Source organism: Dromiciops gliroides, chromosome 2 (genome assembly GCF_019393635.1).
Source record: "Dromiciops gliroides isolate mDroGli1 chromosome 2, mDroGli1.pri, whole genome shotgun sequence".
NCBI classification, from domain to species: Eukaryota; Metazoa; Chordata; class Mammalia; order Microbiotheria; family Microbiotheriidae; genus Dromiciops; species Dromiciops gliroides.
This window is the reverse complement of record NC_057862.1, coordinates 158854444-158882127: the sequence shown is the minus strand read 5'-3', so window position 1 is coordinate 158882127 and position 27684 is coordinate 158854444. Positions and strand designations below refer to the sequence as shown.

At 38.7% G+C, this 27684-nt stretch overlaps 1 protein-coding gene across 2 annotated transcripts in view; it reads left to right on the top strand.

Annotated features, from left to right (window-relative positions):
- The first annotated feature begins 444 nt into the window (after positions 1 to 444).
- MINDY2 (MINDY lysine 48 deubiquitinase 2) overlaps positions 445 to 27684 on the top strand; it is a 116377-nt gene continuing 89137 nt past the window's right edge. For both annotated transcript variants that reach the window (XM_043982821.1, XM_043982820.1), the window contains exon 1: positions 445 to 1369. In XM_043982821.1, the coding sequence (XP_043838756.1) occupies positions 563 to 1369 (807 nt within the window). In that variant the 5' untranslated portion in view covers positions 445 to 562. The remainder of the gene's footprint in view (positions 1370 to 27684) is intronic.

The window sequence follows — 27684 nt, the reverse complement described above, 5'->3', positions numbered from 1 at the left end:
GACGAGCAGCCGCGTCCTCTCTGCGCAAGCCCGGCCGTCCTCTGGTTCAACTTCCTGCAGAAGATGTTTTCCTACTCCCGCACCCGCAGGACTCCCAGCGACGACGCTAACCCCCAGGGCACTGACGGGCGCGCCCACAGCCCGCCCCCTCCACTCTCAGTAGAGGGTGGAGCGATACTTGCCTAATTCCTTCGTAAGGGACGCGGGGGCGCGCCCGTAAGAGCTCAGGGCGGTGCTTTTGGGGTTGTATCTTCTTCTCCCTCTCTTCTCACACTTTTTGAACCCGCCCCCTAGCCCGCTGCCCTATCACCGGGCGCGCTGCCACGAAGAGGCGCGCCGGAACCAGCCGGCACGAGGGCAGAACCGGACTGGAAGGGAGGGTACCGAGGGACCCCCCCCCTCCCCTCCTCCCCCTCCCCCGCGCGCGCGCTCCCGCCTCTACTCCCCCGTGACGTCCCGAGCTGAGGCGCTATAGCTGTCTGTACCGCTGTCATGGCGTCTACGCCTCTCTCTGAAGAGAAGCGGGCAAGCTCTAGATAGAGTCAGGGGCTGGCGGCTCGGCATGGAGAACAACCCCGAGAGCCGACAGCCGCTAGGACAGGGGGCGGAGGCGGTCGCTGCGCCGGCAGCAGGGACGGCTTTTCTCGAGGGAGGGGCAGATGAAAACAAGATCGGCACCGGGTACAACCCTGAAGCGAAGCCGTCTGCAGAACCGAGCAGCGCCCGCGATGGGCAGGGGGCAGCGGCCGGCCCCGGGAGCCGCCCGCAAGCGCATTCTCCCGGGGTCACCGTTGCGGACCCCGGCCCCGGTGTTTCCCACCCGGGCTCGGAGCAGAAGCACACCCGAGAGAGCTCCACGGCCTCGGAGGCTCCGAGAGGGCAGCACAAGGTGACCGCTGCCTCCGAGAAAACCGAGGCCGGAGGAGGAGCGGCTCCCGCGGGGACGTGTCCGCCGGCGGCCAGGGATGCCGGCGGCGGCCTGAGCAGCAGTAGCAGCCCCAGCAGCAGCAGCAGCAGCCCCAGCAGCAGCAGCGTCCCGAGCCCTCCGGGGGAATCTCCGAGCCTGGATTCCCTGGAGTCGTTCTCTAATCTACATTCTTGTCCCAGCAGCTCGGAATTCTGCAGTGAGGATGGGCCCGAGCCCAAGGGCCCGGAGGAGATCGCATCGGGCGGAGCTGCCCCTCTCTGTAAGGAGGAGGGAGAGGCCGCTCAGGTGTTGGCGGCCTCCAAAGAGCGCTTCCCGGGACAATCTGTATATCACATCAAGTGGATCCAGTGGAAGGAAGAGAACACGCCCATTATCACCCAGAACGAAAACGGACCCTGCCCTTTGCTGGCCATCCTCAATGTATTGTTCCTGGCGTGGAAGGTACATCCCGCAGCCTTTCTATTCCCAGCAGCTTTTAAGGAAGGAAAGGTGGGGAGGAAGAAAGGAGCCCCAGGGTCAGCAGATACCTTCCTTCTTTTTTTTTCCCCTACTCACTTTTCCCCTTTTCATATTACATGAAACCTACTCGGGGACTCTTCTGTTGAAGGAATATTCTCAGATGAATATCAAGTGTTGTCCTCCTGACTCCGTCTCGTAATATTTTAATATTAGTTCAGGTTTTTTTTGGTCCATGTTTTTGGTGCAGCTGTTACCTAGTAGCTAAGTATCTTAAACTTACCTCTCCCCTTCACCCCCCCAAAAAAGCAAAAAATTTACATCTTCCTACTCCATGCCTGTTTATGAACCTTATATGTAATTTTTTTTAAGTGTAGTACCATTGAGAAAAGTAAGCTATAGGTACCACTATCAATCTTTGCTATTGTTTTTGACCAAGTTTTAAACCTCTGGTCATTCTAAAGATCCTTGACTATGGGATAGAGAAGACCCTCGCACATTTTTCCATTTAAGGAAAAGTATTGGTCTTGAACACAAAGAGTACTGTAGTTTCTTTCATTTCTCTATGCAAAGCCTGCGTTCTTGTTGCTTTTTACTAGCCTTATTTCTTGCCCCATTGACTTTGCATGTTTTTTTATTATAATTTTGCTATATATTTACTATTTTATACGTTGCCATATGTACTACTATGTATTGCTATTTATACATTACACATTATTATCAGCAGTGATATATTCCAATGCCCAAGGGGTTATATAGTGAGGCCAAAAAAATCCAGAACGGAGAGAGAAAAATATTAAGATATGATAGGAGACTGCAATATAAATACCATAATAGCTTGTAGTTTTGCAAGAAGTCAAAATAATTTAACTGTTTTAAGTAGATCATATTAATGTAAGCATGTATGAGATGTTTACAGTACAGTAAAACCTCACTAACCTGGGCCAACTTAGGTTGTAGATCGTGTAAAAATCAACCCTATGGTTACTTCTTTAGGGATGATACAGAAGAAGTAGCAAACAGTGCCTGCCCTTGATGAACTTATCATCAATTTGAACACACACACAATTTATTTTATTAGAACAACTAGAGAAAACAGGACAGGACAGGAAATAGTGCTAGATTCTGTGGTACAGGCTACAAATGCCAGATGAATTCTGAGAAGTGAAAGGTCATTGTGGATTAGAGTAGACCGGGACTGCTTGGCAGAACAACTGGGTTTGAGTTGTGTCCTGAATGGAAGCATAGAATTTGAGTTGTCTGGGATGGGAAAACTTCAGGTGGAAGGAACAGCATAAATAAAAGTTTAAAAGCCAAAATGACTTGGAGGGGGTGGGGTTTTACTTGTATATATATGTATGTATGCATATATATGTACATATATAATTTTTGGTAGAATTAGAGGAGTCAATACCAGTTTTAGAGTAGAAGGTTCATGTTTGTCAACAGTAAAAGGTTGAAGAAGTAAAATGGACACAGTTGATGGAGACCTTGGATATAACAAAGCTAAGGAGTTTTTAATCCAGGAGTCTTTTGAGGAGTTACTTACTTTTTGTAAAAGGAAGGTCATTGTAGATTCTAGAGTTGGGATGGAACCTGGAAACTGTTTTAGAAATATTAATCTGATGGTTATGTACAAATTGGATTGGAGGGTGCAAAGTTTCAAAGCAGGCCAAATCAATTAGGAGGAGACTGTTGCAGTATTCCAAATATCAGAGAATGTTAGATTAGTTCAGCAATGTTTATTAAGTTCTCACTATGTGCAAGACTGGGGATACGAAGACAAAAATGAACAAGGAACATGTTCTGCCGGGTGATAAAACATAATACAAAACATAAGCAAATAGGAAGTAATTTCAAGAGGGACAGTGTTAACAAATGGGCTGTGGGGGTAAGGGGGTCAGAAAAAAGCCCTCATGTAAGGGATGTCCTTTGAAGGAAGCTAGGGATTTTATGAGAAAGGTGAGAAGACTGGGTGGAGGTGGAGGATCAGCAGAGAGGAGGATTCAACATAATATTGTTCTCTTCAAGAATTTCAAAGGCTATCACTTGGAAGTAGGAGAGAATACATTACAGAAATGAAGGAAACGGTAGCCAAGAAATGGAATGTAATTTATAGAGAAGGGTTAGTAGGCTAGTGTGACTGGAGCATAGATCATGTGAAAATGAAATAAGACTAGAAATGGTAAATGGGAGTCAGATTGTGGAGAGCTTTAATTGCCAAACAGCTTTAATTGCTTATCATACAAGCATGGGTATTTATCATACAAGCAATAGGAGACGTTTAAATTTTTTTTAAGTTCTTATTGATGTTATTTCCCATTATTTCTTCCAGTACACCTACCTCCACCTCTCCCAGAGAGCCATCCTATATAACAAATATTATTTTTGGTTTTTGGTTTTTTTTGTGGGGCAGTGAGGGTTAAGTGACTTGCCCAGGATCACACAGCTAGTAAGTGTCAAGTGTCTGAGGTCAGATTTAAACTCAGGTCCTCCTGAGTCCAGGGCTGGTGCTTTATCCACTGCACCACCTAGCTGCTCCCAAATATTATTTTTAAGAGAAAAAATAAAAAGGAAAAAATCAGTATAACTGGTCAAAAAAAGTGAAAATATGTGCAGTTGGACAACACTTTGGGACCTCCCACCTTTGCCAAGGGGTGGAATGGCAGTGTTTTCTTATATCTATTCATTCTAGCAATGTTTATTCTTTTTAATTTTGCAACATTCACCTTTTTAGGTAATTCTTTATATTTATACTGTTGTAGTTATTGTGTATATTGTTTTCTTGACTCTGCATCATTTCATGTAGATTTTTCCATGCTTTTCTGTATTCCTCACATTCATCAGTTCTTTAGAGCATAGTAATATTCCATTCATTTATGTACCACATTTTGTTTAGCCATTCCCTAATTGAGGGGAATGTACTTTGTTTCTAAGTTATCTCTATCACAAAAAGGTCTGCTATGTATATTTTGGTTTCTATGAGGACTTTCTTCTTATCAATGACTTTTTGGGGGTATAAGCTCAAAAGTGGAATCTCTGAGTCTCAGGGTAATGATATTTTAGTTACTTTGTTTGCAGAATTTCAGATTGCTTTCCAGAATGGTTGTACCAACCATGCATTACTTTGCCTATCTCCTCACAATCCTTTCCAGCATCGACTATTAACTTATTTGTAATCTTTGCTGATTTGCTATGTGTGAGGTGAAACCTCTGAGTTGTGATTTGAATTTCTTCTTGATTGGGAACATTCTTTCAATAGCTTACAATTCTTTTGAGAACTTTCATAGACTTTCATGTCAAAGACTTTGAGAATTGTCACTTTTTTGTGTCCACAACCACCTCCAAAGTGGATAGAGTGAGGAAAACTTCTCTTCATATCCAGACACTACCCATGTGACCCTGGGCAAGTCACTTAACCCCATTTGCCTCAGTTTCCTCATCTATAAAATGAGCTAGAGAAGAAAATTGCAAATCATTCCAGTATCTTTTCCAAGAAAATCCCAAAAGGGGTCATGAAGAGTTGGTTGTCACTGAAAAACGAATAAATAACAAATTAGAGAAATTTAATACAAATATTTTCCTTGTTTTTTCCCATTTTCCCTGATTCCTTTCTTATTCTAGATGCAATGCTTTTGTGCAGAAGCTTTTCAATTTCATGTAGTCAAAGTTACTTATTTTATCTTCTGTAATTGCTTTCATCCCTTATGAGGTCAAGACTGCATCTGCCCATAACTGTGAAAGGTATATAATCTGTTACTCTTCTGGTTTTTGTATTATGATCTTTAACATTAAAGTCATTTATCAATTTATACTGTATCATGGAATATTAGATTGAAGTATTGGAGTAATCTTAAAATTCAGACTACTTTACAGTTTTCCTAGCAGGTGTTTTTTTTTTAATCAGAGGGCGTTCTTTCCTAAGTGATGTATGTTTTCCACTTTACTGAACCCCAAGTTAATTGAGTTCTTTTGTTTCTGATTCTCTAGTCTAATCCATTGAGCTACTTCTCTACTTTTTAAGCAATACCAAATGATTTGGATAACTACTGCTGCTTTAAAATATGGTTTGAGGTCAATAAGTGTTCCTCCTTCATCTCTACCTCATTTCATCATTTTCTTTGCTGTTCTAGATCTCTTATTTATCCAAATGAATTATTTTATCTTTCTATCAAGTATTCCTTTGATAACTTGCTTGGCATTGCATTAAAGTGTAAATTAACTTGATAGTATTGTCGTTTTTATTTTATTGGTATAGCCCACTTGAGCACTAAATATTCCTTTGCCTATTTGAGTTATTTTTTTAAGGAGCATTTCATAATTAATATATATAAATATTTTGTGTTTTGATATCTTGATCCCAAGCTATTTTATATATTTTATAGCTATTTGGAATGAGATTTCACTTTTAGTCATTACCTTGTGGCTTTTGTTTTTTTAAATATCCTGCAATTTTACTGAAACAATTGTCATTATCTTCGCTGATTCCCTGGGATTTTAAAAAGTAAACCATATCAGCAAATAGGGATAGATTCTTCTCCTTTTTACCTATCTTTACAACTTTAATTTCTTTCTACTGTCTTATTGCTATTGCTAGTGTTTTACAGTTGCTTAAAAGAATAGTGAGGGGAATGAGCATCCTTGATTTACTCCTTGATTTATTGGGAATTGTTGGAAATATTTGAGTAGGAAGGTGACATGATTATATTTATATTTTAGGAATATCAGTTTGGCATTTGTATGAAAAATGGGTGAATCTGGGGAGAGACAGAAGACCCAGAGGCCAATTAAGAAGCTATTTTTAGAATCCAGGTGAGAGGTATAGAGGCCCTAAATTAGCAGTCTGTAGTTTATGCTAGGGTAGTGAGTGACTCATAGAACAAAAAACTAGGGACCTGTAGTATCTGGTATTACATACCAAGGTTGTTGTTGTTGTTCATCCTTCATTTTTTAAGAGGAACAACGACATCAGAGTTAGATCTTTACATGCTCATAAATTGAAGTGAGGCAGAACTGCAAAAAATCCTCACTCTGTCCTCCAGAGTCCTTGAAGGCTGGTCTGTCACTTGAGTTCAGGAGTTCTGAGTATCACTAGGACTGAAGCTGATCATTGTCCACACTAAGTCTGCTACCAATATTGTATAGTGAGCCCCAAAATGGGATGGGTGCGGAGCAGGTGACTAACTTTCCTAATGAGGAGCAGGTTGGAAATAGAGCTGATCAAAGCTTCAGTGCCAATCAGCAGTAGGATCCAGCAGGTGAGTAGAAGCTGCAGTTCCTGCCTGGGCAAAATAGGGAGACTCAGTTTTGAAAGAAAAGAAGGTCCCAGTCTGGGATACAGTTCAACAAATAGAACTTAGTGTGGGTAGAGAAGAGGAAGGAGAAGAAATAATTACTTTGTCTTCAGGACTTCAAAACTTGTAAAACAGTATTATTAAGATACAACAGCAAGGGGCAGTTAGGTGGCGAAGTGGATAAAGCACCAGCCCTGGATTCAGGAGGACCTGAGTTCAAATCTGCCTTCAGACACTTGACACTAGTTGTGTGACCCTGGGCAAGTCACTTAACCCTCATTGCCCCACGCAAAAAACAACAACAAAAAAAGATACAACAGCAATAGAGAAGCTTGAATATTTTTTTCCCTTTTTTACTTTGTACCTCTTTTTGTAGGGAGGGAGAAGGAAATATTTTGAAATGAAGATGACATAAAAACAAGTGAAATCAATTAAAAAATCTTTTTAAAGCGATGGAGAAGGGAGGGAAAAATGAATTCCATTTTTGCCATGTTAAATTTTAAAGAGATTGCAGATTTTTTTCACATGTAAATGTAGATTTGGGGGTTATGTGATGATCTACTTTGGGGGTCATCAGGATAGAAGTGGTAAATCACTGGAGTTGATGGCCACCCTCTATAAATACTTAGTGTCTCTTCTGCCCAAGTTACTCTTAGGTGTGGGGCTATAACATCATATAAAATTGAATAAGATCCCAAGGAGCTAAACATTCCAGTGTCAGTAGTGCTAATCCAGAGGTATTCATATTTTAAACAGTTTCATTTTATACAATATCTTTTTTTTTTTTTTTTTGCAGAGCAATGAGGGTTAAGTGACTTGCCCAGGGTCACACAACTAGTGTCAATATCTTAAACTTTGTGAAGCACTTTACTCACCTTGTCTCTTTTGATCCATGGGAGGTAGTTGTTATTGTTATCCCCATTTTACAGATGAAGAAGCTAAATTTAAATAAAGTGTTTTGTCCGGTCGTATACCTGATATGTGTCTGAGACAGGACTTATTTCAGGTAGGTCTTTATGACTCCCAAATCTGGGACTTTATCTGCTCTGCTGCTTCTAGATGATTAATGGTATCTGGATTCAGAAGAGCTAGAGATTACCAAGAGCTATGGTACAACTGGGAAAACCCCCACAGAGGTGGTAGGACTTAGCTAGGTCTTGAAGGAAAAGTGAGATTTAAAAAGAAGAGGAGAAGGCATTCTAGGTATGGAAATGTGATTTGCAAAGCCTTGGAGCTGGGAATGAGCATGGCATATTTTGGGGAACATTGAGTAGAACAAGGTGAAAAATATGTTTTCATTGTAGAATAGTGGGAGATAAAGCAAAAAAGAGAATTGGGGTTAGGTTATTGAGACATGTGAAAGCTAGGAGAGTTGAGAGGTCAGTCACTAATAAGGAATCATTCTAAATTTATGATATGAGGTATTTCAGAAAACAATTTGCAGCAGTATATATGACAGACTAAAGGGAAGAAAACATAGTAAGGGAAACCTGTGTTGTGGTGTAAAAAGTACTGGATTTGGAATCAGAGGACCTGAACTTGAGCTGTTGCTCTGCCACTTAATATTTGTATGACTTTAGGAAAAATCCTCATCTTGAAAATGAGGTAGCTGAACCAGATGTGTTCTACAAGATGTCTCCTAGCTCCAAAACTATGTGACCACTGAAACAGGAGAGAGCCTGAATCAATATTGGAAACCATATGGGAGAGGAATATGAGAAACATTTTTTAGTTTAAAAAATACATTTTAATCTGATGCCTTTTGTCTTGACATCATAGTCATTCCCCCCAACCTTCTTGAACTCTCCTCTTTGGAACAGCAAATGTAGTTAAGCAAAGAATCCAGTTACAGAGAACATGTCTAGTAGATATCGTATATACTGTCAGACATGCTCTCTGTATTCTCACTACTGTGAGAAACATTTTGAAGGACAAACTGACATAAATGAATTAAAAGAATATAAGGAACCAGAAAGGGTGAGTTGAGTTGTGAAGCCTGGATGACAAGAATAGTGGATGGTGCCTTGATCAAGAGAGTGACATTGTAATGAGGAATGATGATGAAACTGGTTTGGGAAATGTTGAGGTTGGGCAAAATTGGGCCATGCAGATGAAAATATCTGGGTGGTAGAGGTAATACAGATTCAAACACAAGTAAGGCAGAACTGGAAAGAAAAAGGTTTAGAAGTCATCTGTGTAGGTTGTGTGAGAAGAGGTTAGTTTTCCAGGGGAGAGAAAGAAGGGACCAAGGACTGAGATTTGAGGAAAATTCCAAGAGTTGGAAAGAAACCAATAAAAACTCTCAGAGAGGCATATGGAAAGCTGAAATAGTGAAGAAATCACAGAAATAAACAAGAGAGTTTCAAGGAAGGAGTGTAACAATTGTAACAAAAATGGAACCTGGACAGTCTGAAAGATTAAAATTCTTTCTTCCTTTCTTTCTTCCTTTTTTCCTTTCTTTCCTTTCTTTCGTGAGGCAATTGGAAGTGACTTGCCCAGGGTCACACAGGGTCTGAGGGTCTGTCAAGGGTCTGAGGCTGGATTTGAGCTCAGGTCCTACTGAATCCAGGGCCGGTGCTCTATCCACTGCACCACCTAGCTGCCCTAAGATTAAAATTTCTTAAGAGAAGTGTAAACAGGACCCTTTAAGAGTCAAGAAAAGCTAGGATCCAGAGCCTACAAAGGCCTATCTTCCTCTTAGCCTACATAAAAAAGAATGAGAGGATTAATAGAGAAAGATATGGTTATGGGGAGGTAATAGAGGAAGCAGGGGAAATTTATGCTGCATAGTATGTTTTGACACACTAAAATTTTAACTCATCAGAAACTGAATATTTTTGTTCTGGAGAGAGAAGTTTAAAGAAAAAAGTCTGGCACAACTTCACAGATTATACACCAAGGATTCTGTGAAGGATGTGTTAAAATGCTCAGCAGTAATCAGTTTTAAAATACAAGTACAGTGAATCAGGTCTGCATGGTTTTGAGGCCTTCCCCAGCAGTTATTTGGGATCTAGAAACATGAGCAGGGAAGCTAGACATGAGAATTAAATAAAATATAAGTTTGGAAATGGGCAGAAATGGAAAATCAGTTAGGCAAGGGAGTCCATCTGTGGCAGTGGTCAGCAACTTTTTAAAAAAGGAAGTGCCATTTGTTATAATATTCTTAGAATATGATGTTGTGCTGATAATATCTAAGGATAGTGTCTAAGATAGCGGATGATATCTAAGGAAAAGAAGACCAAGCAGAAGCTTTCTGCTTTGGGCAGTAGTGGATGTAGGAGTTAAAACCATAGGGGAAGCATGAGAGCTCTAGCCTAAACTTTACTCATATTATTTAAAGCATCTACAGTGATATAAATCAAGACACAAGAACAAACTAAAATAAATTTTTTTGCTAAAAACCAAAGATATGTAATTAAATAACATGTAAATATGTACTAAGTTTTATTACTGCTAAAGCATGACCATTGGGACCTAGGGTACAGGAGAAGTTGGATGTAACCATGAGAAAAGAAACAGTCTGAAAAAAAACGAAAGAATTTGAGTACTGAAAGTGGTACATGGAGGGCAGCTAGGTGGCTCAGTGGATAAAGGCTCCTGGATTCAGGAGGACCTGAGTTCAAATGTGGCCTCAGACACTTGATACTTATTAGCTATATGACCCTAGGCAAGTTACTTAACCCTCATTGCACCCCCACCCCAAAAGAAAGAAAGTGGTATGTGGGTCAAGGTGAAATATAATAGGTAAGATTGCTTATGATCAGAGATTCTGAATATTGAGCTGGAAATTTGGGCAGTGAAACAGTATCTTGAGATTAAAAGGTCCAGCATATAATTCTTATGATTTGAGGCCATGCAGTCTCTTACTGATAATTGTACTGTACTCAAGCAACACTGCAAAATTGAAATCTAAATTAAATTGCTACTTTAACTGGCACCAGGTCAACTCACATATTAATAGGTTGTATTTTCTGGGATATTTTGGCAATAATTTAAAGTACATCTGATGTTTTATCTTCATGTTTATCTCATGTTCTCAATTTCTTTTTTAAGAAAGAAAACAATTTTAGGGTGTTTTGAACCCATATAAAGTGTCTATGTGTGTGTATATGTCTTTGCTTTAAAAACTACTAAATTCATCTCGTGTTACTAAGATCGACAAATCAGATAATTTCAGCAAACATTTCTTGAGGTCTTGCTAATATGCAAAGCACTGCCTAGAAAAGAGATACAAATAAAATTTTTAAAAAGATGCTACTCTGCAATCTAATGTGGAAAATAAAATGCATGTAACTCTAATGCAAATTACAATTATAGCAAGTGGATAAGAGAGGTACAAAGTGCTGAGAGAATGCAGAAAAAAGGAGGTCACTTCGTGCTGGGGGAATTGGAAACGTTTCATGAAAAAGAGAACATTTGAGCTGGGTCCTGGATGATGAGTAGAAAGGATAAAATGTATTACAGGCATAGGGAGTAGCATAACCAAAGGCACCAAAGCAAGAAAAAATGGAAATCTTCTAAGAATTGACCACTAAATCCAGTTTGAGACATTAATTATTTGAAGAGAGTAGTGTAACACAAGATTTTAAAAAAGTAAGTGCTTACAAATTGTAGGGGACCCTTATGCCATAATAAGGAGTTAAAACTATTCAGTTGATGATAGGGAACCATTGAAAGATCTCTAAGTGTGTTTAGGAATGTTGGGTATTGGTGCAAAGGGACTAATCTCTTTGAGAGTTGGGATTATTTAATGTTTCTGTACTATCAATACTTGACACAGTGGCTGGTATAATAGGCACTTAACACATGCTTGTTGATTGATTTGCTGGAGATAAAAGAAATTTCAATCTGGGAGTGGGAGTGGAAGCAGTTATGAGAGACTTTATGGGAATAGAATTAACTAGAGTTGGTGCCTGGATGATAGGGATAAAGGAGGAAAAATCAACACTAACCCTCAAGTTTTTGAGCCAAAGGTGATTGAGAATAATTGCCCCATTAACAAAGATAATGATTTTTTTCAGTTTTCTGGAGGAAGAGCAGGTCTTAGAAGAAATAAAGAGTAGGGCATGTTGGTTTGGGGTGCTGGAAAGACAATTAGGTGGCAACATCCAATAAGCATTTGGAAATTAAAACTGAGAAGAAAGTATTCATTTGGAGATAGAGATGTAAGAATTATGTTGATCATGGGAGTAATAGACATGACCAAAGGAAAGAGTATAGACAGAGAAGAGGATTGAGAGAATTGGTAAATGTTCACATTTAGAGTGGAGGAGGGAGATAGAATCAGAGGAAGGGACAGAGAGGATTCATTCAAAGAAATAGGAAGAACAACCTATCAATCACTAAGTATTTATTAAGCCCCTAATATGTGACAAGCACTGCTTGGCATTGGGGGTACAAGTACCAAATCCTTCTCACAAAGAGCTTACATTATTTTTTATTAGCACACAATTTAAAACATAAAATAAAAATAATGTAATCTACATGGATACTTATAATTTATAAAACAACCATAATAATAAAATTAATGTGTTGATTGGACTCGTATTTTGGTACTCTTTTAAAAAAAAGGTGTCTTTGAAGACAATGCTACTCATAATTTTTTTTAAACTACCTAGATTTTCCCCCTTTATTAATCTATCCCTCCTACTATCCTAACATCCCACCCCATTAAGCACTTTAAAAAACCTGAAGACTAAAAATAAAGCCCCAGGTGCATACATGCAGTCTGGCAAATAAATTCCTACATTGGGCATTGTTGAAAGTGTATATCTTGGGGCAGCTAGGTGGCGCAGTGGATAGAGCACCGGCCCTGGAGTCAGGAGTACCTGAGTTCAATTCCGGCCTCAGACACTTAACACTTACTAGCTGTGTGACCCTGGGCAAGTCACTTAACCCCAATTGCCTCACCAAAAAAAAAAAAAAAAAGAAAATGTATATCTTTATGAATTTTAAGTTCATCTCTTCTCTTGAGGTGAATGGAATGTTTCATTTTCATTCCCTTGTTCTTTTGCTGTTCAGAATTCTTCTTTCAAAGTTGTTTTACTCTATAATGTTATCTTTGTATAGATTGTTCCCTGATTTTGCTCATTTCACTCCCATATCAGTTCTTAGGGACTTCACAGTTTCCTCTGAAACTGTCTATCTTTTTGGGGTGTGGGGGGGATAGGATAATGAGGGTTAAGTGACTTGTCCAGGGTCACACAGCTAGTGAGTGTCAAGTGTCTGAGGCCACATTTGAACTCAGGTCCTCCTGAATCCAGGGCTGGTGCTCTATCCACTGTGCCACCTAGCTGTCCCCTATCTTATTTCTTATGTCACAATAATGCTCCATTGCATTTTTTAGACCATATTTGTTTAACCATTCCCCAGCGGAACACTTCCTTAAGTTTCCAAAGTTTAGCTCCCATGAAAAGAGCTACTATTAATATTTTATACACATAAGTTTTCTTCTCCTCCTTCTACTTTTCTTCTGGTTTCTTTGAAAGTAAAGTCCTAGTAATGATACTGCTAGATCAGAGTATGCACAATTTAGTAACTTTGGGTGGAGGCGGGGCGCATAGTTCCAAACTAGTTTCCAGAATGGCTGAAGCAGTTCACAATTGCAAAAGTGCAACTACTGTCCCTCTTTTTCCACAGTCCCTTCAGTATTTGCCATTTTCCACTTTTGTCATCTTTGGTAGTCTCATAAATATGAGGTAGAACATCAAGGTTGCTTTAATTTGCATTTCTCTAATTAAAGGAGTAATTTTAAACATTTTTTCATGATTGTTGCTAGCTTGGATTTCTTCCTTTGAAAACTTCCTGTTTATAGCTTTTAACTATTTTTCTATTGGAGAATGACTCTTAATCTTACAAATTTGAATCAGGTCCTTATATGGCTTAGAAGTGAGACCTTTATCAGATAAAATTGCTGCAAAGTTTTTGTTTTTTCTAGTTATCTGTTAGGAAAGCTTAAATTTTTTAAAATTCTGTTTTATTTTCAGGTCCATATTCTCTGCTTACTGCTTTCACCCATTAAGAAAGCAAGAAAAACAAAACCTGTATAGACATGTGTAGTCAAATAAAGCAGATTTCCCCATTGGATATATATATATATATTTTTTAAAGGTATTTCTCAATTTGCATGCACTTTGAGTTCATCACCTCTCTATATGAAGTTGGGTAGCATATTTCATCATGCATTCTGAAATTGTGGTTAGTCATTGTGTTGATCAGAATTCTTAAGTCTTTCAAGGTGGTTTGTCTTGACAATATTATTTTTATTGTATAAATTGTTTTGCTCACTTCCCTTTACATAAGTTCATACAAGTCTTCTCATGTTTCTTTGAAATCATCGTCTTTCTCATTTTCACACTGGTATCCCATCACATTCAAATGCTATGACTTTGTTTATCCATTTTCCAATTGATGGGCATTTCCTCAGTTTCAAGTTCTTTGCAACCACAAAAAGAAGCTTACATTCTAATCAGAGAAACAAGTTCATGTAAAAATGTAGATATCATAAATACTATAAAATAACCATAATAATGATATTAATGTGTTGGATTTGGATTTTGGTACTATTTTTTAAAAATACAATTTCAATGAAAGGTAATTTGGGAGGGAGGAAGCCAGCAGTTGGAGGAATCAGAAAAGGCTTTGTGCAGAAGACGCTGCTTGAACTGTATCTTTTTTTTTTTTTTAGGGCAATGAGGGTTAAGTGACTTGCCCAGGGTCATACAGCTGGTAAGTGTTAAGTGTCTGAGGTCGGATTTGAACTCAGGTACTCCTGAATCCAGGGCCAGTGCTTTATCCACTGTGCCACCTAGCTGCCCCTGAACTGTATCTTAAAGTAAAAGAGATACTGAGGTGGAGGCAAGAAGGGAGGACATTCCAGACATGAGACAATCCAGTGTAAAGGCACAGTGAAAGGAGACAGAGTGGATGTAAGGAACGGAGAAAAGTAAAGGTTCTAGCCTAGGTCCTCTGCTCGTCTCTTTTATACTCTTTCTCCTTTGGGAACCTCATAACTTCATAAAGGTTTAACTATCATTTCCATTCAGATGGCCCCCAAATCTATTCATCCAGCCTCAGTCTTTCCCCTAAGCTTTTCTCCATCACTTATTACATATTGAATATTTCAAAATGGATGTCCAAGAGATATCTCAAACTCAGTAGGTCTATTTCATTTGAATACAGTATCATCTTTCCAGACTCCTAGATTCATAAGCTTGACCTTATTTTCTACTTCTCACTCTTCCTCAATCTACCTATCCATTCAGTTGCTAAATCTTGCTATTTCTGCCTCCCACAGATAGGGAGTGTGATGTAGATGATGAGCCATCAAAGGAGACTGAAAAGGTTTAGGTAAGAGTTAAATCGAGGGTATCTTGAGAGGAAAGAGTATTCCTAAGGACAGGGTAGTTAACATTATCAAATGCAGGAGATTGGAGAACTGCGAAAAGACCTTCAGATTTGGCAATTTAGAGATCATTGGTAACCTTGGAAAGCAATTTCAGTTGAGTGGTGAGGTAAGAAGCCAGATTACAAAGTATTGAGGAGTAAGTTAGAGGATAGGAAGTATAAGCAATGAATGTAGTCAGCTCTTTCACGGGGTTTGGCTGAGAAATATAGAAATGGGGATGGGAGCAGAGGAAAAGGAGGGATGGCTAAGTGCCATGTTATAGAGAGGTCAAGTAATCTAAAGACTAAAAGTACACCATGGAATTGATGATGATTATGGTCATAGCCCATTACCACACATTGGTGATCTTTAAGAGCAGTTTTAGTAGTAGTCTTCCAGCGCAGTCAGGAGACCAGCAGAGCAGGAAAAAGATCCCACTTCCGTTCTCTCCTTGCCTTTTAAGCTCGCACCCCGGAAGTCGAGTGCATAGCTCATGCTGTTGGTCTCCTCCCCAAAAGGGTGGTCCTTAAAAAAACTGGCGTCTCTCCATTATCGCTAACCAACTGTTAAAACTTTTTACCACAATAGCATTTGACACTGTTGATCACTCTCTCCTTTCTGGGTTTTTATAACATTGCTCTCTTGGTTTTATTGTTCGTCTAACTACTCTTTCTCATATTTCTTTGATGGATCACCAACCTAACTCTGGGTGTACTGCATGGTTCTGTCCGGGGGCCCTCTTTTCTTTTTTCCTCTTTGCTTACAGTCTTAGTGGCCTCATTAGCTCCCAAGTATTTAATTATCATCTTCACACAAATGACTCCTAGACCTATATTTCTAACTCTAGTCCCTTTCCAGAGGTCCAGGTCCAAATTACCAACTACTTATCTTATTTCTAGGTTCAAATTCAGATTTCTCATTTGGCATTTAAAGGCATTCACAATTTATCTCCAACCTGCCTTTCCGGGTTTATTATACATTACTTTCCTTCCTTTGCTGTTCCTTATAAAGAACATTGCATCCCTGGCCTGTGTGACTTTGTGCAGACTGACTCCCAGGAATGTACTTCTATCTTACTGCCAACACTTAGAATCCATGGTTTATTTCAAGGATCAGTTAGTACACCCTGCATCTTGATCCTTAGTTGCTAAGATCTCCTCACCTGAAATTATCTTGTCTTTAAATCTTGAATATTTTGCCAATATGTAGCCATAGTATTTCCCCTAATACTGTGGAATGTGAGCCTTAAAGGAAGCTGCTGTTTCATTTTTGTCTTTCATTCATTGGCACCTAGCATAATGTATAGGAAGTAGCAAGTAGTAGGTACCTAGTAAATGCTAGTTGATTTATCCAAACAATTATTTGGTTCTGTCAGTTTCTCCTGTAAAAATATCTTTTCTTTCTTCATATTCCCACTAGTACCAACCACTATCATTTAAGAATAATACAAGTTGGGGGCAGCTAGGTGGCACAGTGAATCTTAAAGCACCAGCCCTGGATTCAGGAGGACCTGAGTTCAAATCCAACCTCACTAGCTGTGTGACCCTGGGCAAGTCACTTAACCCCCATTGCCCCGCCCAAAAAACAAACAAAAAAAGAATAATACAAGTTGATCTTGTAAAAACAACCAAAAAACCCCCTTTAACTAGCTCCTACAGTCTTTGCCACAAAATTTAGCAAATTATAATGGCCTCTCTGATCTCTTAATGATTTTTTATCCCTAATAAGTTTGTAATCAATTGATAGTGAACAACCATTTTTAGTGCTTACTATAGCCAGACACTATGATAACCTAAGGGTTACAAATATAAGCAAAAAGAAAACCATTTCCATCCTTTGCAAAAGGCTTACACTCTAATAGGTAACACAGAACAGGGAACTATTATAGGGTGGACAAAGAGGGAGATGCCCACAGGGGACAAGATGGCAACTTCTATAGATTAAGGAGTAAAGCTAAAAGAGGAATGAGAGATAACCGGCCCAGACCCTTCTTCATAATGTAAGTTTCTGAAGAGCAATAATTATCTTATATTTATTTTAAATCAAATCATTATTTCTTGAAAACAAAACTTAATTAGTTGACAATCATTAGTAAAATGCTTAAAATTCTTTAATATCTGGGATTGATTACCTGTGGCACATTGGTCACTATTACCATGCCAGTTCATTCCCTTTACATAATTTAAATATTTTCTTCTGTAATTTTGTTTATACTTTTAGTTTGCTTTGTGAATTTAGTATTTAGGTATTAAAATCTCATTTAATAGAATACCATGTACTCTCCCAGACACAGTTCATAGAATGAAAATTAGTTAGGATTTTAGTAAGTTTTATGGTAATTTTGGTAGGCACTGTACAGAAATTGGAAGGACTACATATTGAAAATACTTAAGGAGGGGCAGCTAGGTGGTAAAGTGGATAAAGCACCGGCCCTGGATTCAGGAGGGCCTGAGTTCAAATTCGGCCTCAGACACTTGACCTTGGGCAAGTCACTTAATTAACCCTCATTGCTCTGCCAAAAAAAAAAAAAGGGAAAAAATATTTCAGGATATCATATTCAAGAAGTATGTGTTTAATAATAATCAAGTGATATATTAATTACAAGTAATTTTATAAAAATCTAATTTCAAAAATAGCATAGGGCCTTCATAGGTTTTTTAATACTGATGAAAGCAAGATTCTTAAGAACCTAGCCAATGATATTTAATTTACCTATTTCAAATAGCATTATGTTTTGGAACTAAAAAACAATTTTCATTTCTTTTAAAATACAATCATGTGATTTAAAATTTGTATTGTTTTAGGTGGCCTCTCTTCATAATCTGGCCTCATTCTACGTTTCACCAATTTTCCTAACGTGAATTCTGTGCTTCCATCAAACTGGTCTAAACATAGCTTTCTTCTTCAGTATTTTTGATTATAATGTTCCATCCACTTTGAATATTCTGTTTACTATGTACTGTCATATATCTTTTTAAAAAATCTGATGATGATGATGATCTTGCAGTTCTGGCAGTCAGTGAGCACACCTGTTTTTCCAAAATCCATCAACATTCTTTCATTACTTTTAATTATTTTTGCCAGTTTGGTGAATGTGAGGTGGTACCAAGGAATTATCTTAGTTATTATTTCTTTGATTATTAATGAAGTTCACTTTTTTCTTTAAAAAACATTTTTATCATGAATTAAATATAAACATTTTAGAATCCAAAGAACAGGAAAAAAGGATTTTATAGAAAACTGTGACTGGGTACAGCTTGTATTTTTTTGGTTTTGGTTTTGGTTTTGGGGTTTTTTTGGTGAGGCAATTGGGGTTAAGTGACTTGCCTAGGATCATACAGCTAATAAGTGTCAAATGTCTGAGGCCGGATTTGAACTCAGGTACTCGTGACTCCAGAGTCCAGTGCTCTATCCACTGTGCCACCTAGCTGCCTCCAGTTTGTATTTTTTAAAGTTAATAAAATGGATAATAGGTGATAGTACTAACATTGTCTTTCTTGTCTTCCCTCTGAGCTTCCTTTCACTCTCTTCTTGTATATATTTCTTTAATGTTTCGTGGATTTTTTTCTTTCCTCTTATATTTTACATTATCTCTGCTCCTTTGTATCATTAACCCCTAGTAGTTCTTGAGACCCTATCAAGGTATCTGAGGGATCAAAAAAACTATTTTCAGAATAATACTAAGATGTTATATGACTATTGTGGGGGTTTTGGTGAGGCATTTCGGGTTAAGTGACTTGCCCAGGGTCACACAACTAGGAAGTGTTAAGTGTCTGAGGTCAGATTGGAACTCAGGCCCTCCTTACTCCAGGGCTGATGCTCTAGCCACTGTGCCACCTAGCTGCCCCCTGTTATATGACTATAAAATGAATCCTTTTTAAAAAATTGATCCTTATATCTACTTCAGTGGCTCTTTACACTATTCAAATGAATGGGTTATACACGTCTCTCTTGATGTACATGCTCAGATTTAAAAAGCTCAATATTAAGGACATTTGTGAACATAAAATAGTTTAAGTGAATTGGTCACTATCTAGATATAGAGAGAATATAATGTAGGAAAATAATAATGTAAAAAAAAGTTCAGCAACCAATTTAACAATATTCTTACTATAAAACATCAAAGCTTTTTTTCATGAAAGAAGAATTCAGTGGCATGATGATCATTTATTTAGGCTCCTTGATTTATTCATAAAACCATATTCTTAAATAAAAAGCATTTTAAATTGCCAGATAAATTTCACATCATTTAATTTAGTAATAATTTATCAAATGGTTACTATGCTCAGTGGACCTAGTGATATTGCTGGATCAAAGGGTATGCACACTTTAATGACTTTTGGGGCATAGTTCCTAATTGCTTTTCAGAATAGTAGTCCAGTTCACAATTCCATCAAAAATACATTACTGTACCTGTTTTCCAATAGTCCCTTCAGGGTTTGTCATTTTCCTGTTGTTGTGAGTTGAAACCTCAAAGTTACTTTAATTTGCATTTCTCCAATTAAGCATTTTTTCATATGGCTATTGGTGGCTTGGATTTCTTCCTTTGAAAAGAACTTGTTCATATCTTTTTACCATTTATCAGTTGTGGCATGGCTCTTATTTTATAAATTTGAATAAATTCTTTATATATCTTAGACCTTCATCAGAGAAACTTACTGCAAAGATTTTCACCTCTTTATCTATTGTGTAAAATGTATTTCTGTACCCAATTGTGTGTTTATATGTATGTCACAGAAGCGTCACTGATTCCTCCTTACCCACTTCATTTTTATTCATGCTACTTGCACACCTCAATTGTGAGATAAAACTTCCCATTCTTTCTCTCCCTTTCTGCTCACTTCACTCTACATCAATTAAAACAAGTTTTAAAAATCAGTTAAGGGGGTGCAGCTAGGTGGCGCAGTAGATAGAGCACCGGCCCTGGAGTCAGGAGTACCTGGGTTCAAATCCGGCCTCAGACACTTAACACTTACTAGCTGTGTGACCCTGGGCAAGTCACTTAACCCCAATTGCCTCACTAAAAAAAAAAAAAAATCAAAAAAAAAAATCAGTTAAGGGGCAGCTAGGTGGCGCAGTGGATAAATCACCAGCCCTGGATTCAGGAGTACCAGAGTTCAAATCCAGCCTCAGACACTTGACACTTACTAGCTGTGTGACCCTGGGCAAGTCACTTAACCCCAAATTGCCTCACCAAAGGAAAAAAAAATTAAAACTAGTTTTTTTCTGAAACTTTTTCCTTCATCATTTCTTATACCACCATATTCAGTCACTTTTCTATAGCATAACTTATTTATCCATTTTCCTTCTGGTAGGCATTCCCTCAATTTCCAATAAATATTTTTGTACATCATTAGTTAGTTTGTTTTGCTTAGAAGTAGTCTCTCCCTTTTTCATTTTCCCTTATCCCCTTTCTGTCTTGTTACCCTGTTGAATGAAATGTATTTTTCTGTCCAACTCTATATTATTTTTCCCTTTTGACAAGTTCAGATGAGAATAATGCTTGTGTCACTTGCTTCCTCTGTCCCTTCCTCCATGTTTGTATAGACTACTTGAATACTGATTAGATGAGATAATTTCCCCCATTTTTCCTCTCCTCCTCTCTCCCACTTGTGTATTCTTCTCTTCTCTTAAACTATACATTATTTATTTTTAGCATTCATTAAAAAGGTTTTTTTTGAATTGCATAAAGATGAGTTTATGTTTTTCTTATCTCCTATGTTTGCTCTTCAGAGTTTCTATTCCACTCTTGACTTTTTGCCAGGAATTCTTGAAATTCTTCTATTTCAGTGAGTCCATGTTTTCTGGCTTTTTTATTCTTGGTTGTAAGGCTATATCTTTTGACTTCTGAAGTAATTGTATTCCACACTCATTTTTGAAACACTTTAAAACTCTTTTTTTAACTCTTGTTTCATCTCTTCCAGTAATTCTAGTTTAGTTAATATTCAAGCTGTTTTTCTTTTGTCCTTTTTACCCATAGACATTTGGAGCCATTCTCTTCTAGGTTTGTGTCTTATGTCATCATAATAGTTTTTTTAATTTTTAATTAACATTCTTGCTTAATTTTGAGTTCCAAATTCTATCCTTCCCTCCTCCATTAGGTGGTAAGCAATGAAATATAGGTGCAAACCATAATAGTTTTTTATCATAGGATTTTTTCTTTGTTTGCTCATTCTTTCAACCTACTTCCTGACATTAGACTTGATATTAAGGCAGGGCTTTTTACACTTCTGGAGGAAAGATCTGGACTGGCTGTGTTCATGAAGGTATTAAGTACAGGTTAGACTGAGTACCTGCAAGCCTTCAGTGTTTCCAAAGTGATCTGATCCAGTGCAAAGTCTAATTTTTGTCCTACTGGTCTCAGTTCTGCATGTTCTTGGCCTGGGTTTGGGTTTAAACAACAGTTCTATGAAGTTTCTCTCCTTTTTGTTTTGTTTTGTTTTGGTTTTGGGGGTTTTTTGCAGGATGAGGGTTAAGTGACTTGCCTAGGGGTCACACAGCTAGTAAGTGTCAAGTGTCTAAGGCTGGATTTTAACTCAGGTCCTCCTGGATCCAGGGTCTGGTGCTCTATCCACTGCGCCACCTAGCTGCCCCTCTATGAAGTGTCGGTTGGAAGTTTTGGTTGCGAGGGGGGGCAGCTAGGTGGCGCAGTGGATAGAGCACCAGACCCTGGATCCAGGAGGACCTGAGCCAAAATCCAGCCTTAGACACTTGACACTTACTAGGTGTGTGACCCCAGCTGGGCAAGTCACTTAACCCTCATTGTCCTATCAAAAAAAGAAAGGAAGTTTTGGTTGGAAGTTCCAGTAGACTGCTGCCAGACCCAGTCACTTTCAGCCACAGGGAAAGTATTGCTGTTTCAGAGGGACAAAACTGGAAGTTCTTCTTTGGTCTTGAATTCCTGCCCTAGTTATTCCACTTCAGTCTTCAAACTAGGTTGGAAGTTGGCACTGAGACCCAACTCTGCTTCTGGGGTCAGCCATGCAGCTGCTTTTGGCTTCTGAATTTGCTACTCGTTTGGTACGCTGCCTAAGACCTGCAGTCATTCCTCACTCTGCAACACCGCTCATAGATTTAGGTCAGCTCCTTGGTCTGTCCTAGATTTGTGAGACAAAACTGGGTAGTGAACAACAGAGCTGCCAGTGTGCAGGTATTCCTGCAACCTACTCAAATTTAGGCCTCTCTTTCCTGGATTTGATACCTTTTCTTCCCCTGGTACACAACCTTTCCCTGCACCTGCATTCTTTAAGTCATTCTTGTATAGAATTTGTCTCCAGTTCTCCACAGACCTCTCTCACCCCAGTCAGACTGGGGCTAGAAAAATGACTCACTGTGATTTTTTTCCCCCATGGATTTCTTATTCAGAACTCAGTTTGAGACCAAAGAACAGTCCAGGCAAGTGAAGAACCTGTCCCTCCTTAAATCATACTACCTGGGACCCCCTGAAGCTTGGGACAGTGCAGCCTGGAAACAGTGCCCCAATTTAAGAAGGAGTTAAAAGTCAAGTAAAGGGGGCAGCTAGGTAGCGCAGTGGATAGAGCATTGGCCCTGGAGTGAGGAGGACCTGAGTTCAAATCCAGCCTCAGACACTTAACACTTACTAGCTGTGTGACTCTGGACAAGTCACTTAACCCCAATTGCCTCACTAAAAAAAAAAAAAAACAAGTAAAAGACAGGCAAGATGAGCAAACAGAGAAAGATGTGGACCATAGAAGGAAATCAGTTTAATACATTTTATAGGTCTCTATAGGAATTGTAGTGTAGAGATTGGCTGTACATCTTCCTGTATTACACCATCTTCGGGCCAATGAAGGCCATTTTCAGCAACCAGATTACTGATGTTTCAGAAAATATAAACATCTCTCTGCATGGCTGGATGGTTATTTTGAAGGTCCCAGAGGAGGTCTTGTGAAGTGATTTTTGATCATATCAATGTTGAATTCCATCTCCCTGGAAATTTTTTTTTAAAAATAGGTTGGAGAGGGGCAGCTAGGTGGCGCAGTGGATAGAGCACCGGCCCTGGAGTGAGGAGTACCTGAGTTCAAATCCGGCCTCAGACACTTAACACTTACTAGCTGTGTGACCCTGGGCAAGTCACTTAACCCCAATTGCCTCACTAAAAAAAAAAAAAAATAGTTTGGAGAGAAATACACAGTAATTATAACTATGAAGAAGATTTAGGGCAAGTTTCTCTGATAAATATATAGAGAACTGAATCAAGTTTATAAAAATAAGAGCCATTCCTCAAATGGTTAAGGGGTATGAACAGGCAGTATTCAGATGAAGTAATCAGAGCTATTTATAGTCATATGAAAAAATGCTCTAGATCACTATTGGTCAAAGAAATGCAGGTTAAAATAGTTCTGAGGTGCTACCCCATACCTATCAGATTGACTAGTATGACAGAAATGGAGGGTGGCAGATATTGGAGGGGATGTGGGGAAATTGAGACACTAATACACTGTTGGTAGAGTTGATTCAACCATTCTGGAAAGCAATTTGGAACTATGCCCAAAGGGCTATAGAACCATGGATACCCTTTGATCCAGCAGTACCACTACTAGATCTTTATCCCAAAGAAATAAAAACAAAAAGGAAAAGGACTTTTTTGTACACAAATTTATTTATAGCAGTTTTTTTAGTGGTGGCAAAGAATTGGAAATTGAGAGTATGCCTATCCATTTGGGAATGCCAGAACAAGTTGTGGTATATGATTGTCTTTTAATAGTATTTTTCCGGGGGCAGCTAGGTGGCACAGTGGATAGAGCACTGGCCCTGGAGTCAGGAGGACCTGTGTTCAAATCCAGCCTCAGACACTTAACACTTACTAGCTGTGTGACCTTAGGCAAGTCACTTAACCCCAATTGCCTCACTTTAAAAAAAATTTGTATTTTTCCAATTATATGCAAATATAGTTTTGTATGTTCATTTTTGTAAGATTTTGAGATTCAGATTTTTCTTCCTTACTTCCCTCTCCCTAAGACAGAAAGCAATCTGATATAGGTTATACAGTACAATCATGTTAAATATATTTCTACATTAGTCATGTTGTGAAAGAAGAATCAGAACAGAAGGGGAAAACCATGAAAAAGAAAAAAAAAAGAAAATAATATGCTTTAAACTGTATTAAGACTCCATAATTAAATTCCTGCATTTGGATTCTACAATTCTTTCCCTGAATGTGGAGAGCATTTTCTATCATAAGTCTTTTGGAATTGTCTTGGATCATTGCATTGCTGAGAAGAGCTAAGTCCATTATATTTGATCATTGCACAATGTTGCTGTTCTTCTGTACAGTGTTCTGGTTTTGCTTACTTCACTCAACATAAGTTTATATAAGTCTTTCCAGGTTTTTCTGAAATCTGCCCACTCATCATTTCTTATAGGACAGTGGTATTCCATTACATTATTTACCCAACTTGTTCAGCTATTCCCTAAATGATGGGCATCTCCTCAATTTCCAGTTCTTTACCACCACTAAAAGAGCTGCTATAAATATTTTTGTTTGTGTGGTTCCTTTTCCCTTTTTTATGATCTCTCTGAAATATAGACCTAGTAGTAGTATTGTTGGATCAAAAGGTATGCACAGTTTTATAGCCCTTTAGGCATAGTTTGGCATATGATTGTGATAGAATACTATTGTGCTATAAGAAATGAAGAGCAGGGTACTCTCAGAAAAACCTGAAAAAACTTACATGAATTGATGCAAAGTGAAATGAGCAGAACCAGGAGAACACTACACGGTTATAGCAGTATTGTAAGATGATCAGTTGATGTGAATGACTTAGCTATTCTCAGCAATCCAAGACAGTTCAGAAGGCCTTATGATGAAAAATGCTATCCATCTCCAGAGAAAGAATTGATGGAGTGTGATTGCAGATTGAAGTATACTTTTTTTTAACTCTATTTTTTTTATTATTGGTGGGGGGGGTCAGTCTGTGTTTTCTTTCTTTCACAAGGTGACTAATATGGAAATATGTTTTGCATGACTGAACATGTATAACCTATATCAAATTGCTTGCCCTCTCAATGAGGGGAGAGAGGGAGGAAGAAAATTTGGAACTCAGGATTTTCAAAAACAAATGTTAGAGGGGCAGCTAGGTGGCGCAGTGGATAGAGAACCAGCCCTAGAATCAGGAGGACCCGAGTTCAAATCCAACCTCAGACACAACACATACTAGTTGTGTGACCCTAGGCAAGTCACTTAACCCCAATTGCCTCACACACGGACAAAAAATGTTAGAAATTGTTTTTACATGTAATTGGGGAAAATATTAAATACATATATTTTTAAAAATAAAAAATGGAAAAAGCTCTAAGTGACATGGTGGAAAAATATGAAGGAACTGAATCACAGTTTACCCAGTCTATAATGTGCAAAGTTCTGATCAAGGACATTTTTGATGCAAGATGAAATCTTTTTCCTCTGTCAGTGTTGTTATTCAACAGAATGGCTCACTTACCAAAATAAAAAACTTATTGCTTTAAAAATATATCTGCAAATTATGCATGAGACAAGGTGTTACCAGTGCCAAAAGATGAGTTAATGCCTAAAGGAAATGATACAAAATTTGTATTAAGAATTAGATGTCTCAGTCCAGTAGTCTGTAACGTTTAAAAGGGAAAAAAAGAAGTTAGAAAAAATTTTGCTGGAACCTGTATCTAAGAAAATAACATTGCAACTCAATGAATGAATTCTAGAACTTATTCAATATTCAATAAACATTTTTAAGCTCCTACTGTGTGCAAAGCACAAAAAGTCAAAACTCAGTCTCTGCTCCTGGAGGCAGTAGGAAGCCACTGAAGTGTATTGAGGGGGGTGGGGGTGGTGTGTATGTGTCCATCTGCATGTGCATGCACATGTGTGTGACATGATCAGATCTACATTTTAGGAAAATCACTTCAGTGGCTGAATGGAGAACACTTTGGAATGGGAAGTGCCTTGAGATAGGCACACCCACCAGTACGCTATCATAGTAATCAAGACATGAAATGAGGAGGGCCTGCACTAGAGTTGTGACAGTGTTAGAGCAGAGAAGAGGGCATATTTGAAAGATGTTGCAAAGGTGAAATTGATAGCCTTGGCCAGCCAACAGCTTGGCTATGGGAGTAGAAAGGGTCAGAGATAGTGAGTAAACTAGGCTGACTCCTAGGTTGTGATCCTAAAGGACTGGGAGGATGGTGTTGCCCCCTACAGGAATAGAGAAGGTAGGAGTTGGGGAGGATTTAGGAGGAAAGATTGTGAGTTCAGTTTTGGGTATATTGAGTTTAAAATGTCTATTGGACATCCTGTTTGAAATGTCTGAAAGGCAGTTGGAGATGTGAGATTAGAGATCAACAGAGAGATTGGGGCAGGAAAATTACATTCGAGAATCATCAGCATAAAGGTGGTAATTAAATCCATGGGGGCTAGTGAGATCACCAAGTGAAGAATGTAAAGGGAAAAGAGAAGAGGACCCAGGATAGAACCCTGAGGGACACCTTTGGATAGAGGATATAGTCTAGAAGAGGCTCCAGAGAAGGGGAGAGGTCAGATAGGTGGGAGGAATACTAGGAGAGAATGATGTCCTGAAATCTAGAGAAAAGAGAATATTAAGGAAGAGAGAGTGAGGAGTAGTGTTAAAGACGATAGAGAGGCTAAGGACAATGAAGATTGAGAAGAGGCCATTGGATTTGACAACTAAGCTCCTTAATAACTTTGGAGAGAGCAGTTTGGAGGAATGATAACTCAGAAGCTAGACTGTAAAGGGTTAAGAAGAGACTGAAAGGAGAGAAAGTAGAAGCACCTGTTGTAGAAGGCCTTTTGAAGAGTTTTGCTACAAAGGACAGAAGAAGAGAACTAGGACAATAGTTATCAAGGATGGAAGGATCGAGTCAAGGGTTTTTTAGGACCAGAGATATGGACATGTTTGTAAGCAATAGGAAATGAGCCAGTAGAGAGAAAGAGAAATAGAAAATAAGTGTGAGAGTGGGGATGACAGAGGATGCAATTTACTGGAGGAGATGAGATGAAATGGGATCACTTCAACTTAACCTTGGTAAGAAATAAGGCCATTTTATCTTATGAAATGGGTAAAGGAGGAGAAAGTGGCAGAAGGTTCCTGGGTGATAGATGAGGAAGAAAGGAGAAGATGGAGTTCACAGCAAATAACCTCATCTTTCTGTAAAAGATGAGGCAAGATTCTCCACAGAGAAGAGGAGGGGACCCATGAAAAGTTTAAATAGGGGCTAAAAGGTCTGTAAGAGCTGCTTTGGAGAGTGGGATAGTGAGTTGATAAAGGAGGTACAGTAGGATTGCCTAGCAGTATTGAGGGCCCAGTTGTGATTCTGTAATCATAGATTTGTACTGGACCCAGTCAGAACAATTGTGTGATTTTTCTCCACCTTTGTTCAGCAGCATGAAGATATGAATGGTAGAAGTGAGCCAAAGCTGAGACCTGGCTAGGCATAATTTGTAATATGATGGGGGGAGGGCTAGCAATTCAAGAGAGGACAGTATAGAGTTGAATTGCTTCACCCAGGAGTCAAGGTGGGGAGAAGAGGAGAGAGTGGCTATTGCCACAGAGATGACCCTGAGAGAGAATTGATGGGTCAGGGGGATGAAGGTCACATCGAGGATG